The following is a 16,129-nucleotide window of genomic DNA, read 5'->3' as shown; positions in this document are numbered from 1 at the left end:
GGGTAATGCAGAGATGTCCAGGAGATATGATGATGGCTATTCTGGTCAGGGCAAAGGTATGTCTCCTTTGTCCTTTAATTACATTTGTATCTGAGTGTTTAAAGGATTAGTATGATTCCTTCCTCCTTCCTTCCCTTTACCGGAAAGGCATGTTCCCCATTGTGATGCATGATTGCATTGCAATGGGGGACATGACAGGAGTATGGAAAGGATGTTGTCATTGCTCTCTTTTTTATTATTTTCATAATATATTCTTCTTCTTAAAATTAGCAAAACTAGAAACATTTTTATTTGTTCGATAAATTTAAATGTAAAATAACAGCATTAAAGATTGCAGAGTTTTAGTAGCAATGATAAAATCAAGCATGTATTTAGAACTCAGAAGGTAAACAAGAAATGCATTCATAAACTCCAATGAGATAGAAGATGCATTTGCATGTACTGAATTTAAAAAAGGCATCAGAGAGAACAATTACAGATGTTCTACATAGGTTTCTGTGAGGTTTATGATAATAAAATTAGGGGCCATTTATCAGACCAAATTAGTGGAGTTTTTCAATGTTCTAGTTCAGACTTTGGGAGATCGATATTATTGTCAAAGGTAATGGAAATAGTACTTAAAAACTACTTTAAGACTTGCACATTATCTTACTAAGATACTGTTGTACCGTATATATGTGCATGTGTGATATTTATAGATTTAATTGATGTGGTTCCTGTACAGTGCCCATAGATTCTGAAACACAGATAGAATTCAGCAAGAATGGAATTTCAATCTGTATTTCAATGTCTAGGAATATTACTCCTATACAATCAAAATTAACTTCAGTAGGAAAATGTTCATTCTTACAGAGCTCTGTATGTGGTGACTTCTAAATTTAGATTGTGGCATCTTGCCCCTTTCACAGAGATAGCACAGCGACATCTCGATGCCTAGATGCCAGACTATGAAATAATTTGACATAGGCAAAATAGTATTTCATCATATAGTAAAAAGTGGTGCAAGTTTATAATATACATGTATATGCTGCTTGAGGTGTACTGGAGGGGGGGGGGAACCCAAGGAGAGAATTAAATGCAAGGAGAGAATTAAATACCACACCTCGGTCCCTCTACTGAATAAGATTAATAAAAATCTAAACATTTCTAACATCTGACCATGAATATCACAGACACCGAAAAACAAAATGCAAAGCATTCACTTTTGTAGTTAAGAGTCAACTAGGATATTCATTTCTAAGAGAGGATGTCAAAACAGTAACGTGAACTCTAATGGATTAAAAAATAGCTCCAGGGCATATATGAACAGAACAAACAGAGGGCTATATAATTACGTTATATGTGACTTTGCCTTTATTTTTACATTCTAACCAAAAACAAGGTAGTATATTCATTAAATGTTCCTGTTTTGATTTATGTGAATTTCCATTAATGCAGCAAGATTTTCCTTATATGCCATAAGAAAGGGTAGCTGCCATGCCCGCCTCTTCCTTCATTGGTATCACAACAAGAAAGACTGCAGAACCTTGGTGCTATCAATTGCAGAGAGCAATTGATACTGTAACCAAGGAAGGAAAAAAAAGACTTGTTTGATCCTTTTTTTTTTTTTTGCTTTTTATTGAACAAACTAAATAAGACAGAAAATAAAACAACCCCAGAACAAAAGCAAAGAAAAAAGAGAGAATGAATATTTGACTATATTCCCCAAATTTCTAAAGTAAACTTTATGTATGGATTTGAGGTAGTAGATATTAATTTATTAATGTCAGTGAGATACAAAATCTCCCTTATGAATAGGGAATACAGTGCTAACTTAATTTGTACCCACTGAACAATATGTACCCACTGAACATAATTTGAATTCTTAATTATACAAACTAATTGTCTTAGCTGAAAGGCATGAAAAGGCTATTTCAAATCTGGTATGCCTAAACTTCCATTATGCTTTTTTTTTTAAATACTATATAACTTGCCTGATCCTAGGATTCTTCTGAATAGCTTTACGTACAGTAAATAAAGACAATATTTTTGTCATATATGAGACCAACTAAAAGCCAGTGGAACTGGGAGGGTTTGAAACAAACAAACCAACAAAAACCTTTTTTAGGAAGAATAATCATTTTAATTTGATGTAATTAAACTGACTCTAAGCAGTGTATACTCCATATCTAGAACAAGGATTAAAAATACATAATAACAATATGTTATACTCTCCAATATAGTCTAAGGAAATACTCTCCAATATAGTCTACGGAAATACTCTCCAAGCATATCCATTCCATTCTCCGAAAGCTTCCTGGAACAAACAGGTTTCAATAGCCTTCTTAAATTCCAAAGGGTTAGAGCTGTTCTAATCCATGGAGAATGTTGTTCCACAGGAGGGGTTCAGAGTAGGGACCCAGAGATCCCTTACTCCCCAAGCTTATTGAGCTGGAAAAAACCCAAAGATAAGCAGGTCATAATCCATGCATGGCTTTAAGTGTAACAGCCTTGATGGGAAATAGATATCAGTATTCATGGATTCAACTGTTTATGATAATGCCAGATGAAAGATCACATCTTGGAATGGAAGAGAGGAAAAAGCAAACATGTGAAAAGAAATGTTGTGTTTCTGTGAAACTAAGGAAAAGGATTAAAAGAACTGAGTGAAGGTGGCCTAATCTTACAGAGTAGAATCAAAGAATACATGCAGGGAAATAAAGGTGTAGGTTTAATTATGCACGAAAGGTTTAAAAAGTGTGACTTGGCATGATCTAGATTATTGTGAATATCTAGGAAAGTAGGACTTTACAAGATGGTGATAGTTACAAGTAGCACTTTAGTGAATGGTGATACAAGAGAAACGGGAATAAGTTTGAATTGAATATAAAATGAATGAATGAATGTATGTATGAATGAATGAATGATGTGTGTCTTTTGGGGAGACAAAAATGAGAATGGTGATTATTTTGTGAGTATTTAGTTGGAAAAAGGACTATTTCTTTCAAATAAATGTTTTTTTAAGTACAACTCTATCCATAAGTGCACACAGCAAGAAATGGATCTAAAAATCTGATTGATTTGATTATGTTTGATAAAGGTTGAGATAATTAGTGGATAAAAGAGGTGATAAAAGGCTCTAAATGCATGACAGTCTATTAATAATGTCAAGCCCATAACAGCTGATCACAGCCAAAAAACTCACAAGTCTATTAGTCATATTTCTTGAAAGGAAAGGGGTTAGTTAGAGAATCTTATTAGTAAGAGATATTGGTATGCATTTGTATGTTAAGGAAGGAATGGGCAGATATTTTTGCCTGCAGTATTTTGCAACCTGTCATTCTCATTCCCAGACTCAACATTCCATTACAGGCAGTGTCAGGAATGGAACTTTGGAGAGAAAAAAATGAACATAAAAGAAAAGGAAAGGAAAGGGGAGAGAGAGAGAGAAGTAAGTTAAAGTGGAATGACTGCAGGAAGAGAAAGTCTTTATATAAGGGTAAGTCTTATATAAAAAAATATTCCACACAGCATAATGTGTGGAAATGGCATAAGGAAAAGGAATGAGGGAAGCTGCTTAAAACACTGAGAATTGTGATGTTAGAAAGCGCTACAGAACTATCTGAAGCAGTATATATGAAAAAGTTATTAGGAGAAATGATGAAATGAAGGAGGCTATGGAAAGTCTTCAAACAACAGGAAGAAGAAAAAAGATTAAACAAGGCAAAGAAAATGCAGAACAATTTGGGGGGAAAGCCTTTTGGCCTAGCAGAGATTTTTTCAGCATAACACCTTCTATATTTTAATATACCCTTTTCCTGAGGGTCTCCATAATTTGAATGTGGTGATACCTGTCAACTAAATAATTGGTTTATAATTGGCTATCATTTTTAATTGCTTTATAGCTTCTATATTACTTGGTCTAATTTAGATGCTCCTACCTAATTTTTGCCTCTGACAGACTGTGATTTTTCTTACATATTTCGTTCAGCCTTCATTACGTTATTTCCTATAACTAGCCACTTAATAGGTCCAGCTGTTATCAACACTTTGTGTACTTGTTTTATCTCTATATACATAAAGAATCATTTCAGCAGTGTGCTGGCACCTGCTGAAACCATCTTTCAATGGAGAAGCAGCTCTAAAGTAACGCAAATAGTATTTTGATCTTATTTTTGTGGTAGGCAAGGAGGAACTAACGATGATTGTCAATGTAAACAATTATTGGAAAAAAAGTTTCTGCATGTTGGTTTGGGACTTTTTCTGGGCCAATGCTCTGTGAAACATGTTGACTTAATGGTCAGCTTTGAACACTTACTGCAGTATAATATGTTGGCTGAGATTTAGGTCAAGTAAGGGCTGCCCTAAGTAATTTCCAACATTTGATTTTTCAGGAACAATTAATAATGTAATAGAGATAGTAAATACTTTCTGTAAGCCATAACTGTTGATCAGAATCTTGCAGCCTTCTGGGAGGAAATTGGTTACATAAAGGGAGAGTGGTAACCTTTTGAACATTAAAACAGTTAAATTTTGTGGCAATTAGTGTTATATCAATTTGCCATTGTGGGTACAGTTGGACTTTATCAACACATGTGGTATAGATTCAACTTCCACGTTGGAATATACACATGTGCAGTTTTCATAACAATGGGTGATATATCTGTCCATTGTCACCCTCATAAGCTATACATTGATCTAGGGTAGGCAGAAAAGTGTTCTATGTGGAACATTGTCAGTCCTTTCAGTTAGGCCAGGTTGGGAAATAGCCTCCACCAGTCTGGCTGGTACTCTACTTTATTGATATAGGCTTTAGTAACAGAATCTTGAAAGCCTGAGTTTTTCACCTCCCTCCCTCTTATACTCTAGTGTATTAGGTAGAAGTCACTCTTTAAGCTTCTTCCTCATGCCTTCTCTATTTCCTAGGCTTAAAACATGTTCTTCTACCCTTGTTTCTCCAAGGTCATCTCCTTGGCTTTCTACAGACATGTAGAATGGTAGAACAATATCTGGGGATAGTCCAGGAGAGAGGAAATTAGAGCTCTGTCAGTTTGAATGTCCTGGTCCCAGATTTAGCCAAGGTTTTATCAAGGCCAAGGGTGGATATTGCTGGAATAGAAAAGCTATAGTTGCCAAATCATTATTAATGAGAAGAAACAAGCCTATCTAACAAAGTAAGGATAACAAAGTTTTGCAAAGGGTTTGATAATGCAATAATGTTTCAAGCAAGTCCGAAAGGAGGTACAGCCCAATTCCTGCTGTGTGACATCATAAGAAATCTGTATTATAGTTTTTTTAGGAATTTTGTTTGAATGATTTCAAAGCCTGAGGTATCCTGATAAATTCACAACAGCCTTCTTACATTATTAACTAGTTCAGGATTGTCTTCTATTATATTTATGTGTGTTTGTATGTGTGTGCATATATGTATGGTATTTGATGTATTTTTGTTACTAGTCTTTGGCTGTAAATAAATAAATAAACTCTGAGCTTTTCATTTTTCAAAGCTCCCTTTGTATTAAGTTTCTTAATAATCCTCTGGCTTTCCACTTGGAAATTTTTAGTAATTCTGACTTAAAGTCACATTGAGTTAATGGTAGTAAAACATGAGTAAATTAAGTGGGACCCAAGTTCATATGTTAAGTAATTTTTCTTTATACTTAATTCATGATTACTGGCAGTCCTATACATGTTTATGCCAAAGTACATTTAATTTACCTGCAAGCAGTTATTACCAAATAGCTGGGTATAGACTAAATATATTCCTTAAGATGAAATAGATAAATATGTTTTATACTAAATAATAAACAGGTACTTAAATAGTAGTATATATAACCCTCATTTATTTAGATTAGATAGCAGTTTGCTTCCCTTATAAAGGGAAAAACAACCTATTTCCCTAAACTGTCTTTAAAATTTGTTCCTTAATTATAATTATATAGAAGAAGAAAATTGCTAAACATACTAAGAGCCATCTGTATTTTGTATATTGAGAGATAACTGTTTCTAATTATTTTATTTAGGTTTAATTACATTTACATGTAAAAAGATTAAGCAAATTAAATTTATTTTTTATGACTGCTCTGATATTTTTTGGGATGTAAACCCAGCATCTAATCAAAGACCAGGTGTATTCAGTCCTTTAACATAATCATTACAAATACAACATGTACAATATCTAAGCATTGTAACAGAAAACTCATTTTTGTAGTTAACTAGCTTATATTCCATGTATTATTTCTTATTTTAAAATGATGTAACTCTGCTATAGAAATCCTTAACTATTGCCATAAGTATAAAATTGCCTTGGATTCAGATGCTCCAGAGTATGGAGGGCATAGTAGATTGGATCATACTACAGAATTCTTTTCTCAGCAGTGTTCACATAATCATCGATCTAATTCTCTTTTGGTAAGTACATTTTTTCTACTCTCATTTCTCTAATGTATATCTTTAGAGGGACAGTTAATATTTTAGATTTTGTTTTAAATGCCTGCATATTGCCTTCACCCTCTCCCCTTATGAAATATGGTAATTGATTTTGCATGAAAAATTATAAAACTAAATGTCATAAAAGTGTTTATGTGGCATAAAGAAAGCGGTAGCTAGACAATAATACTTTCAATTGCTCAATATTTTAAATTTTATATAATAATTCTAACCTTCCAAATGTGTATATAATAAATCTAACAAATCATTTCTGTGTACATTTTAGTTTTCTTATTTTTTATGGGTTTTTTTAATGTTGAATGTCCCAATAATTTGCATGTTTATTTGATTTCTTTGCATGTAAACATCCTAAGTTTTTCAATGCTATTATCTTAGACAGAGCTAGATAGTCTATTCGAACTTCTATAGATTGATCTCTTTTATACAATATGAGGATAATTTAAGTATTAGAAGTATGTAAGTTAGCAATGCAAACAAAACAGGTTGTTTTTTTTCTTTTTCCTTTCTGATTTAATTTAAAAAATAAAGAAAATCAAATTTAAAATATCAAAGAATACAGGATTAACTTGCATTTGATGCACTATTTTAATTTTTATTTTATATGTGAGGATTCTGATATACTTTATTCAGTGTAAAATTTTGAGCACATTAACCATTATTTAATATATGACATAAACTGCAATCCAAGGAGACATGTAACCAGACTATAATAATGTTTGACTCCTTTCCTTTCCTTTCCTTTCCTTTCCTTTCCTTTCCTTTCCTTTCCTTTCCTTTCCTTTCCTTTCCTTTCCTTTCCTTTCCTCGTTTCCTTCTTTCTATTGGAAAATTTCCTCACAGTTTAGACTATCTTTAAATTTAGGGTAAGCAACATTAAACAGATCACAAAAAGGAATTAAGGATGCAATTAAGACATGAGATAGTAAAAGAAAAAAAAAATAGCTAACTCTAGTGTACTTCAGTACAACTCATAGTTCCAGTTTACTCCATAAATTTCTATCCTTGCAAACCATTATTTCCTCCATCAGGTCCATACACCAATTAATACAATACCATTTATTTTTTAAACTTCTCACTTTCTTCTTTTTCAGGAACTCTTCAACTTCCTCCAAGCATGATTTCTTGATTTTCTTCTCCCTCTTATTCATCTATTCATTCTTCCTTCATACATTTGTTTTGAAATGTACTTCAGTGTACTTATTTTGTACTAGTCATTCACTTTCGTATTCAATGAACATTCATTCAGCACCATTAAAGCACTCTACTTGCTCTAGTTTAGCTTACAGTTGTTCACTCCATTCGCCTTTAGCATCAAAACTATCTTAGGTTGTATATATTAATGATTGTATCCATACTTCTCATACACTCTATCATTCAAAAGCACTAGCATTCACTACAAATCAGTTTCTTTTCAGTCAATAATGTGGCATCAACTGCATACAAAGTATATGTACATTTATGTCCCCTAACAACACAGCTCTAATAGTACTACAAGGATTCCTCAAAAACCACACATCCTTTCCCTGTTCCATTGAACTATTTGCTAAGTATTCCACTTATTGCTATACATGTTTTACAATATTCCGCAATCAACTGCAACACCATGTTTGTGCATGACATTATATGATTCAGTTCTATTCATTTTATCATGTACTTTCTCTAAATCAAAGTTGTGTTATAAACTTTTTTTCACATTTGTAGATTTCTCAGAGACTTACTAAAGAGCAAAAAATCTGATCTATACACTCACTGTCACAAAGCAGTATCACAAAGCAATACTATACTTCCCAAATAATGCTTCTCTCCTACATTTTCTATCACAACTCTGCCAAATAGCTTTCTAGGTACACTTAATCTAGTTTCCTTGTTGTTTTTGTGTTCATTCTTCCTATCTTTGTCCTTGTATAATTGGACAATAACAGCATTCTTCCATCATCATGCACAGATGCATTTTTCATAAACATATTAAACAAATTGCACAGCTACTCTGTAAGCAAGCCACATGCATAGTTCAACAACTAAGTTATACTATCAATATCAGCAGCATGTAATTCATTTTTACCTAGTTTAGTTAGTGTTCTATGAAAGGATAGTAAAGGCGCATCATTGTGGACCAAAGCCAAACACAGTGAAGCTTTTGTAAACAAATTGTTTAACTCAATTCTAAATCAGCTAATATACATTCAGACCCAATCACTAATAGACTACTTAATTTGTTATCCTATATTATACAGTATCAGAAACCAAATTATGGTCATATTTATACCCATAATCAATCACCTCAGTGACCCTAGAATTATGTGCCAGTAAACAGTCACTTGACTATCCTGGATCATTCTGTGTATACATTTATGCATATACCCTCTGCATATATGCACATCTTTCTTCTTTACTTTATATGTCAGAGTGAGTGAAGTCCCCATCTCGGAAACTGATTGCAATGCAGTTCTGAAAGGGATTTCCTGCGCTTTTTTTACCACACTGTAACAAAACATTAAGATACAGCAAATAACTTCAGATAGTTGTTATGTGTCTTATTAACCAAAACATATTATCAACATGATAAGCATAATGCAGATGCAAAGTACAATTAATATATCCAGAGGTTGGTACAGCTGTAAAAAATGAATTTAACAAACGCATGTGAAAGCAAGCATGAGAAAAATCTAATAACTAAGCATTTAATATAGTTTGGATCTAGCTACAAGTTAATGGCATGATGACAGCACTACAGTAGTAATTCGAACCCCGAATGTGGGTCATCCTTTCCTTTATGTTCCTTAGCAACCCAATGCACTGAATGAAAGTGATGGCCAAAGCCGAGGACACCAGCACACACACTACTTGAAGGTAAAGTTGCAGACAGGTGTGTAGGCAAAGTGGTAGCATGATAAAGAAACAGGATCCTCATCTCCATACCTACAGTAAATCAATATAAGTGTAAGAAAATCACAGCTGATCAAGCATTAATGTATGTTACAACTGGAAGTAGGTCTGCTTAAAAAAAAAAAAAGACTTCTGTTTAGTGCTGTGTTCCATGATCTTTGTTCAATTGATTGACTTAATAATTAAATGGACAAAGATTCCTACGACATCTTTAAATCTAGTACATTTACTACATTATCAACTTTTAAGGATTGCAGACCATTTATTTCACTTTGTCAGCATGAAGAGCAGAATCTAAAGACCCCCCTGAATTAGTAGAACATGCTTCTAGTGAGCAAAGGAGGTCTCCAATTTCTTCTCATTTCTTTCCTCTAGCTGTATTACATCCCACAGGAACAGCTAAAACAGGGAAAGAGATTGCAACATGAAGAACCCTATTTGCATATAATTCTCTGGGTTCTGCACATTAGCTTTAAAACCTGCTGGGTGGAGCAGTATTGCAACAACTTAAAAAAATACCTTTTTCTGGAAAATACATATTTTTTAATAAAGAGCAAATATACAGTTCCAGACTTCAACAAGAAATATATATATATATATATATATATATATATATATCTCCATATCCATATCCATATCCATATCCATATCCATATCCTGCTTTGATATTGTTGATAATAATAAAAGGAAATAGAAATACAGGAGATCTGAAGTATATGTTGTGGAATTTTTTAATCTCATTGTCTACAGCCAGTGTGACCAGTTAATGGAATAGTTTGTTTATAAATCACAAAAAAATGGCAATATTTAATTTTGATTAAAATCCAGCCATTCTTCAGTAGGAAGAACAGAGTTTAGTATACTGTGCATTCACATGTTATTCACAGTGGAGCAAGGAAATTAATCTTGACCATCTCTTACATATTTTCAACTGCAAGCCTGACTTGTATTTGCTTTTGTCCAATATGATATGACAACCTGACACACTCTCAACTAGCTGTTGTTTTATCAATTATGCAGTGATAATTGACATTTTTCTACAAAATATGTGTTACAGTTTTAACATACAGTTAAAATAGATATTTAGTCATGTTAAAATTCAAAATAAGTATGTTCCAGAACAAATGTTAGCAAATATATTTATGTTGATATTCCATTAATACCACTTGAATATGCATTCCACTAAATTGATGTGGCAGGCATATTGGATTTTCTTAAGTGAACAGGAAGATGATGTCTTGATGTTGTGAGAGATTCACTGACTTACTTTTTACTAGCAAATCAGTATGATGCACTTATAAATTTAATGCCATGTTTAGTCTTTCAATAATGTCACACATAACTCCTTTTCCTACTTTTTCATATATCATTTGTAGCTTTCCTATTTTCCACATTACATATCCCTATATAGCTAATGTTTGTTATTTGATATATATTCAGTTAAACCCACGTGAGCTATAGAAAAGTAGGCTGCATTTAAATAGAACAAGTTTTCACCTGACTTCTTGACAGTGGAAGAAATTATCCACATGACATCTGGATTAAAATATTCCAGGAAAAATCCTAATAATAATAAGCCTGTGTACTAAAACAGTTTTCAATGAATGTTCTTGAAGATTTGGGGCTTGAAGAGAACTCACATTCCTTTATTAGCAGTAAATTATATTAAAAGAAGAATGTGCAACCCAAGGCCTCATGCAGCCACTGAGATCCTATTGCTCCCAAGAGGAGACCTATTTTTGGGTTAGTGTTGGGAAGGTGGTTAAGGTACAAAATGCTAATACAATGACCCTTTGGAATTCTTTTCTTCCTGAGGTAAGAATGCCCCCTCTTTAACAGTATTCTGGAAGTATGAAAAACATTTTTTTAAGCATATCTTTGGGGTATAGATTGAAGAAATGTTGGCTACTCTTATTTTGAACAATGTTATCATTAAATAGTCTGGCCCTATATTTTTAATGCTGATTTTATTGTGAGAATATATTGTATTGATTTTTATTGTTGTGAGTTGCCCAGAGTCTGTTGAAGGTAATGTTAAATATATAAACAAACAAAAAGTTCTCATAACTTTTAAGCAATCTATCTTAAAATATCTCTATCTGGGCAGGGTGGGGGGAATCATGTCTTGGCCTTTTGGCTAAGATCAAGTATAAGGACAAGCTTCCAGAAAAGCAGGGGGGAGTGTTTTTTATGATATGAAAAACTCATCCCAGCCCACTTACATTTTGCTTGGCTCTGTGGCCCTCTAGCAGAGCAGAAAAGAAAGGATAGCCCCCATCTGGAGGGGGGACCGTTTCTGCTGGAAAATTCTAAGGGTATGAATAAAAAAATGTCTACAACAAAACTTTGTAAAATCCATGCAGGCAGATTTGGCAAAAAAAGGCATTTTTTGCCAAATCTTCTGCCCTCAAGCAGCTTTCAGTGTCATTGGAAAGGGGAAGGGGGAAAAAAACTGTGGAAAGGGGGAAAGTGAAATAGTGCTAGGAAAGTGAAATAATGGCAGGAAAATAAAATCTGATTTTCTCTTCAAATGCCAAAATACAATTGAATCCAAGTTTCTCGACAAATAGAGGGTGGTTATTGGTTTATTCGTTTTTTGCAAGAAGTTTTCATAAATAACAGGCATAAATAAGGCATTCAACTGATATTAACATATCTGCATTCTAAATTAATTTATATATTATAGTTTTAAAGATTTTTTTTTAAAAAAGCACAATGTTAACAAAAACACATCCACCTTGACCATATCATTTTGTCAATGAGAATTTTAATTGACAACAGATTGTCTTCCCTTAACTTGCAACACTCTCTTACTTATTACTCATAAATGTTGAATATGGAATTTTCTCCACTGTAGTATTTGGATTATCAGCAAATAAATGATTTTGTTTGTCTAAAATATTTGAAAATAAACCCTTTACCACATATTTTGCAACAGCCAAGTACTTTTAACCATTCCACTGACTTTTCTTTTCCCGTACATTTTGGAGCAAATGATTCTAGGTGTATGTCATATGTCCTTCCCCGCTGAGCAGATTTGTAGGAGTTATTTAGTGCAGAAATCTTATAGAAAAACACTCTGATCACTGACAAATATCTAGGATCCACTGGACATGTTACCATCTGATTCAATGAAGATTTGTCTTTTTTTCTTTCCCTAAAGCTGTTTGCTTTACATCTTTCATTCTGGTTGCTGACTATAAAACCTTTTTATGCTGTGAGTCAGGCTCTCTCTCAGATATAACATGTCTGGAAATAGCATTATACTAAGAATACCAAGTGGAAGAGACTCTTAAAAGCATTGTCAAAAAGTAAGCCATCAATCTTCAGTTATCAGCTGATGCTTTTTCTAATTGCACTGTAATTGAGGTCAGCTTACATGATCAATTGCACCCTGCAGTCTATAAAGTACACATATCAAGGTAATTGGTTAAAAAAAAACACACACATATTCTGAGTTGTGAAAGGAACATAAAACCCACTGTTGCAGATTTCTTTTTCCCTTATACAAAAATGAGTTCAGATTCAGACTTTCTTTGTGAAAGTATAAAAGAAATATCTTGATCATAATGTTGAAAGGAAAATGAATATATTTTTCAGTTCAATATATATTGCAGTGAGACCCATTTTAGCAACTACCCATTTAGATTCCTAAATGCTTTACTATATCTTATGTTGTATTTACTTCCGCTGAATGACATCTCAGGCAAAATACAATTTCAACTCATGATACAACTAAGATCAAATGGAACAGTAAGTTTGTCATTTACTAGTACACAATATATTGGCCTGGATGTCCTCAAACATTCATAATTGATCAGTATAAATCACATAGTGCCCTCTAGTGGCAATTGCATTTAAACTTACTACCCAAGCCAGCATTTGGGAGGTGGCTAGAATGCAAAGTCCATCATTTCAATTACCGTCTCAGTCTTAGGACCAAATGGCCAAATCCAGAACCGCACTCTACATCCATGACACATTTAATACGTGTTTGGCTATTCAGTAGATATTTTGTGTATTTACATTATAAGTAACTTATTTAATTGATTTAGATTTACGTCTCCCATAGCCCAAAGTGTTGTTATGGATAGACAATAAGACATTGTTATTCTCTCTTCAGGTATATATTCCAAGCAGAGTGGCAATAGTGTTTCAGAACATGGATATCCAGATCTAAAGGCTTGCAACTGGCTTCATTACTTCAAAGGCCAAGAAATAGTTGATGCTAGTAGCATCCAAAACTTATTGTTGTTGTTGTTTTCCTTTATAAAGGTGTGTTCATACTAAGAAATTCAAATGAGGATTTATTTATTTATAATTACAAAACATTCATAAATGTTTATTCAAAGAGATTATTTATAATCATGGAAGAAAGAATCCATTATGAACAATTTGTGTTACAGAATTGGATTTCAGAAACAGTTTGTTCTCACAGTAAGGGTTGGAGTGTGCTACAAGGCATGATGTGCTTTCACACTTCAAAAATTGGATGCAGTATTTTCAGTTATTTGTTCTAATCTCATTTGGGTATTTTTTTTTTTTAATTAGATCCCATTTTGTAGTAGAAATAAGTAGCCATGTAATGCACTGACACTGAATTCCAAGTATAAGTTCTTTTGTGTTTTCATGTGATACATTACTATGTGGAAGATAGGATTGGTTGGTTGGTTGGTTGAAAAAAAGAGGATAAAATAATAAAGAATTATCATGGAAGAACAACAACAATAAAACAACCTCATTGATAGTATGATATTAAGCTCATTGATTTAGGTCTGTCAAACAATATAACCATAGTAAGTCTTTTAAAAGTGCCTATTTTTGCTACAAAATTAAGATATTAATTTATGTATTCTATCTTGAGTGTTAGGAGTCATGAATTCTTGGTAAACATTTAAAAACAAATTAAACCATGCCCACTTTCCTGTATTATATTGCTCACACCATATAGACAGTTTTAAAAGTCCTATCAGTTTCAAATGTATTTTGAATGAAGTTAACTCATGTTCCTTTGTGTTAAAATATGTCATTGACATTGACTCATCTGTATCATCCAATTTAATCAACTTAATCAACTGCTGACTAGTTATGACTTCACATCTTTTGAAACCAAACTATTTGCTAGTTATCAGTGAACAGTGGTAGAGAATTATTTTTATCAAGCTCAAAATGTGGTATTAAATAATTACATTTTCAAAAAATTTAATACTGGTAGCAGATATATGTGGTTGAATTCTGCATTTACAGAACTGAAAAAATATCTTGTACAAACATTTATTTCAGGTTTGCTTTATGGTCAATGTTCAGATGTAATTATCAAAAATATTCAGTGTAGAATATCTGTGAGTTATTATTTTGCTGTTTTTATCAAGACCATAATACGAGTGCCTTGCTAACTTTTCCTTATGATAATTATATTAGATCAAGTTTCTTAACGCCATGTCTAGTTGGCATGTTCTGTTTCAAAACTATTTGGAAACATATTAATATATCTCCAAGCCATTCATATTAGAAATAGGTGAACAAGAAAAACTGCAGAATTTATACCCACCAAACCTAAAGGCTAGGTAATATTCACACAAGAAAAATCTGTTTCATTTATCCTGCTCAAATGTTTCCACAAAGACCACTAGACAAGAATATGTGATAACTTTGAGATAAATATCTCATAAGCCTAGTGAATAAAATTTCTTCTATTAATATTTCAGTGTTACTGGAATAGAGAGGTATATATAAATGCTGCAGCTTCTGATGTATTTAATTATCTGAGAAATCATAAATCCTAAAGTTTAGGTTAATTACCTGTTCAGCAGTTTCCAGTTTCCTGAAGAAGATTCAGATAAGTTATAACTGTCTTCACATGATTTTATAGTCTTTCAACCTAAAGGTAAAATACAACAGTTCCATAAATATATAGTGCATTTTCATTAAATGTATACATTAATATAACATAATGAACATGTTGTTTTCTCTAGGTTTGTATATGTGGTGTAAGGATATTGTCCAAGTCAGACTTTTGTGTAAGAAAACATGTGTGATGAGATGTTGCAAAATGACATGCAAATAAAGAAATGTAAAATTGGTGTTTGTGCATTTTGATATTATAAACTAACTTTATCTATGCAAATTAAAAAGCTTTAAGGAAAAAATATTGGCTCAAACAAAAGAAATTTAGGATTGTACATTTGTTATAATCTTTTTTTTTCCCTGCTGAAATGCACAGCAATGAAAAAATACACAATCTTTCCATCCAATTTACATACAAGGTTTCCTGATCTGAATTCTATTTTCCCTTAATGACAGGGTTTTGCTGAAATCAGAGTATAATGTATATGTATATGTATTCAGTAGGTATATGTCTATATTTGCTTGTCCATATACAGATGCTTGCAACAGCTGAAAATCCTAAAAAATGGGGAAAGTATTGGCAAGTGGAAGAACAGTATTATTTTTGATGGCCTGAATACATATTTCATGTTTAAAATGAATTTCCATTTATCTACTGTATATTTAGGGTGCAGACATAAACATGGCAAGTTTTGTGAAACATAGCAGAATTAGTTTCTCATTGTATCTCATTCTCTTATTACATCCGCAGAATGCCACCCAGTGGCCCTGTTTAAGATCACCTGATCCCTATTGGGAAGGTGTGTCCGGTAACCCACCTACACAGCCATGCAGGGGAATTTTCCAGGCATCTGGAGGATAAAATCACTCAGATTCATGCCAAGTTGGATGCCAAGCATGGGGCATGGCCTGTGGAGGTGCCTGGAGAACATACTTACCCAGTTATCTGGGAACAGTTTGATCCTGT

General features: G+C 32.9%; 1 protein-coding gene across 3 annotated transcripts in view; it reads left to right on the top strand.

Moving 5' to 3' along the window:
• Positions 1–15,398, top strand: part of GBE1 (1,4-alpha-glucan branching enzyme 1) — a 160,499-nt gene extending 145,101 nt beyond the window's left edge. For 2 of the 3 annotated variants that reach the window (XM_063305491.1, XM_063305493.1), the window contains 3 exons: positions 6,273–6,390; positions 9,214–9,279; positions 13,439–15,398. In XM_063305491.1, the coding sequence (XP_063161561.1) occupies positions 6,273–6,390; positions 9,214–9,279; positions 13,439–13,495 (241 nt within the window). In that variant the 3' untranslated portion in view covers positions 13,496–15,398. The remainder of the gene's footprint in view (positions 1–6,272; positions 6,391–9,213; positions 9,280–13,438) is intronic. The other variant, XM_063305492.1, reaches the window with a different exon arrangement.
• Positions 15,399–16,129: the final 731 nt, after the last annotated feature.

This window comes from Candoia aspera, chromosome 5 (genome assembly GCF_035149785.1).
Source record: "Candoia aspera isolate rCanAsp1 chromosome 5, rCanAsp1.hap2, whole genome shotgun sequence".
Classification (NCBI taxonomy): domain Eukaryota; kingdom Metazoa; phylum Chordata; class Lepidosauria; order Squamata; family Boidae; genus Candoia; species Candoia aspera.
This window is presented reverse-complemented; position numbering and strand designations above follow the sequence as displayed.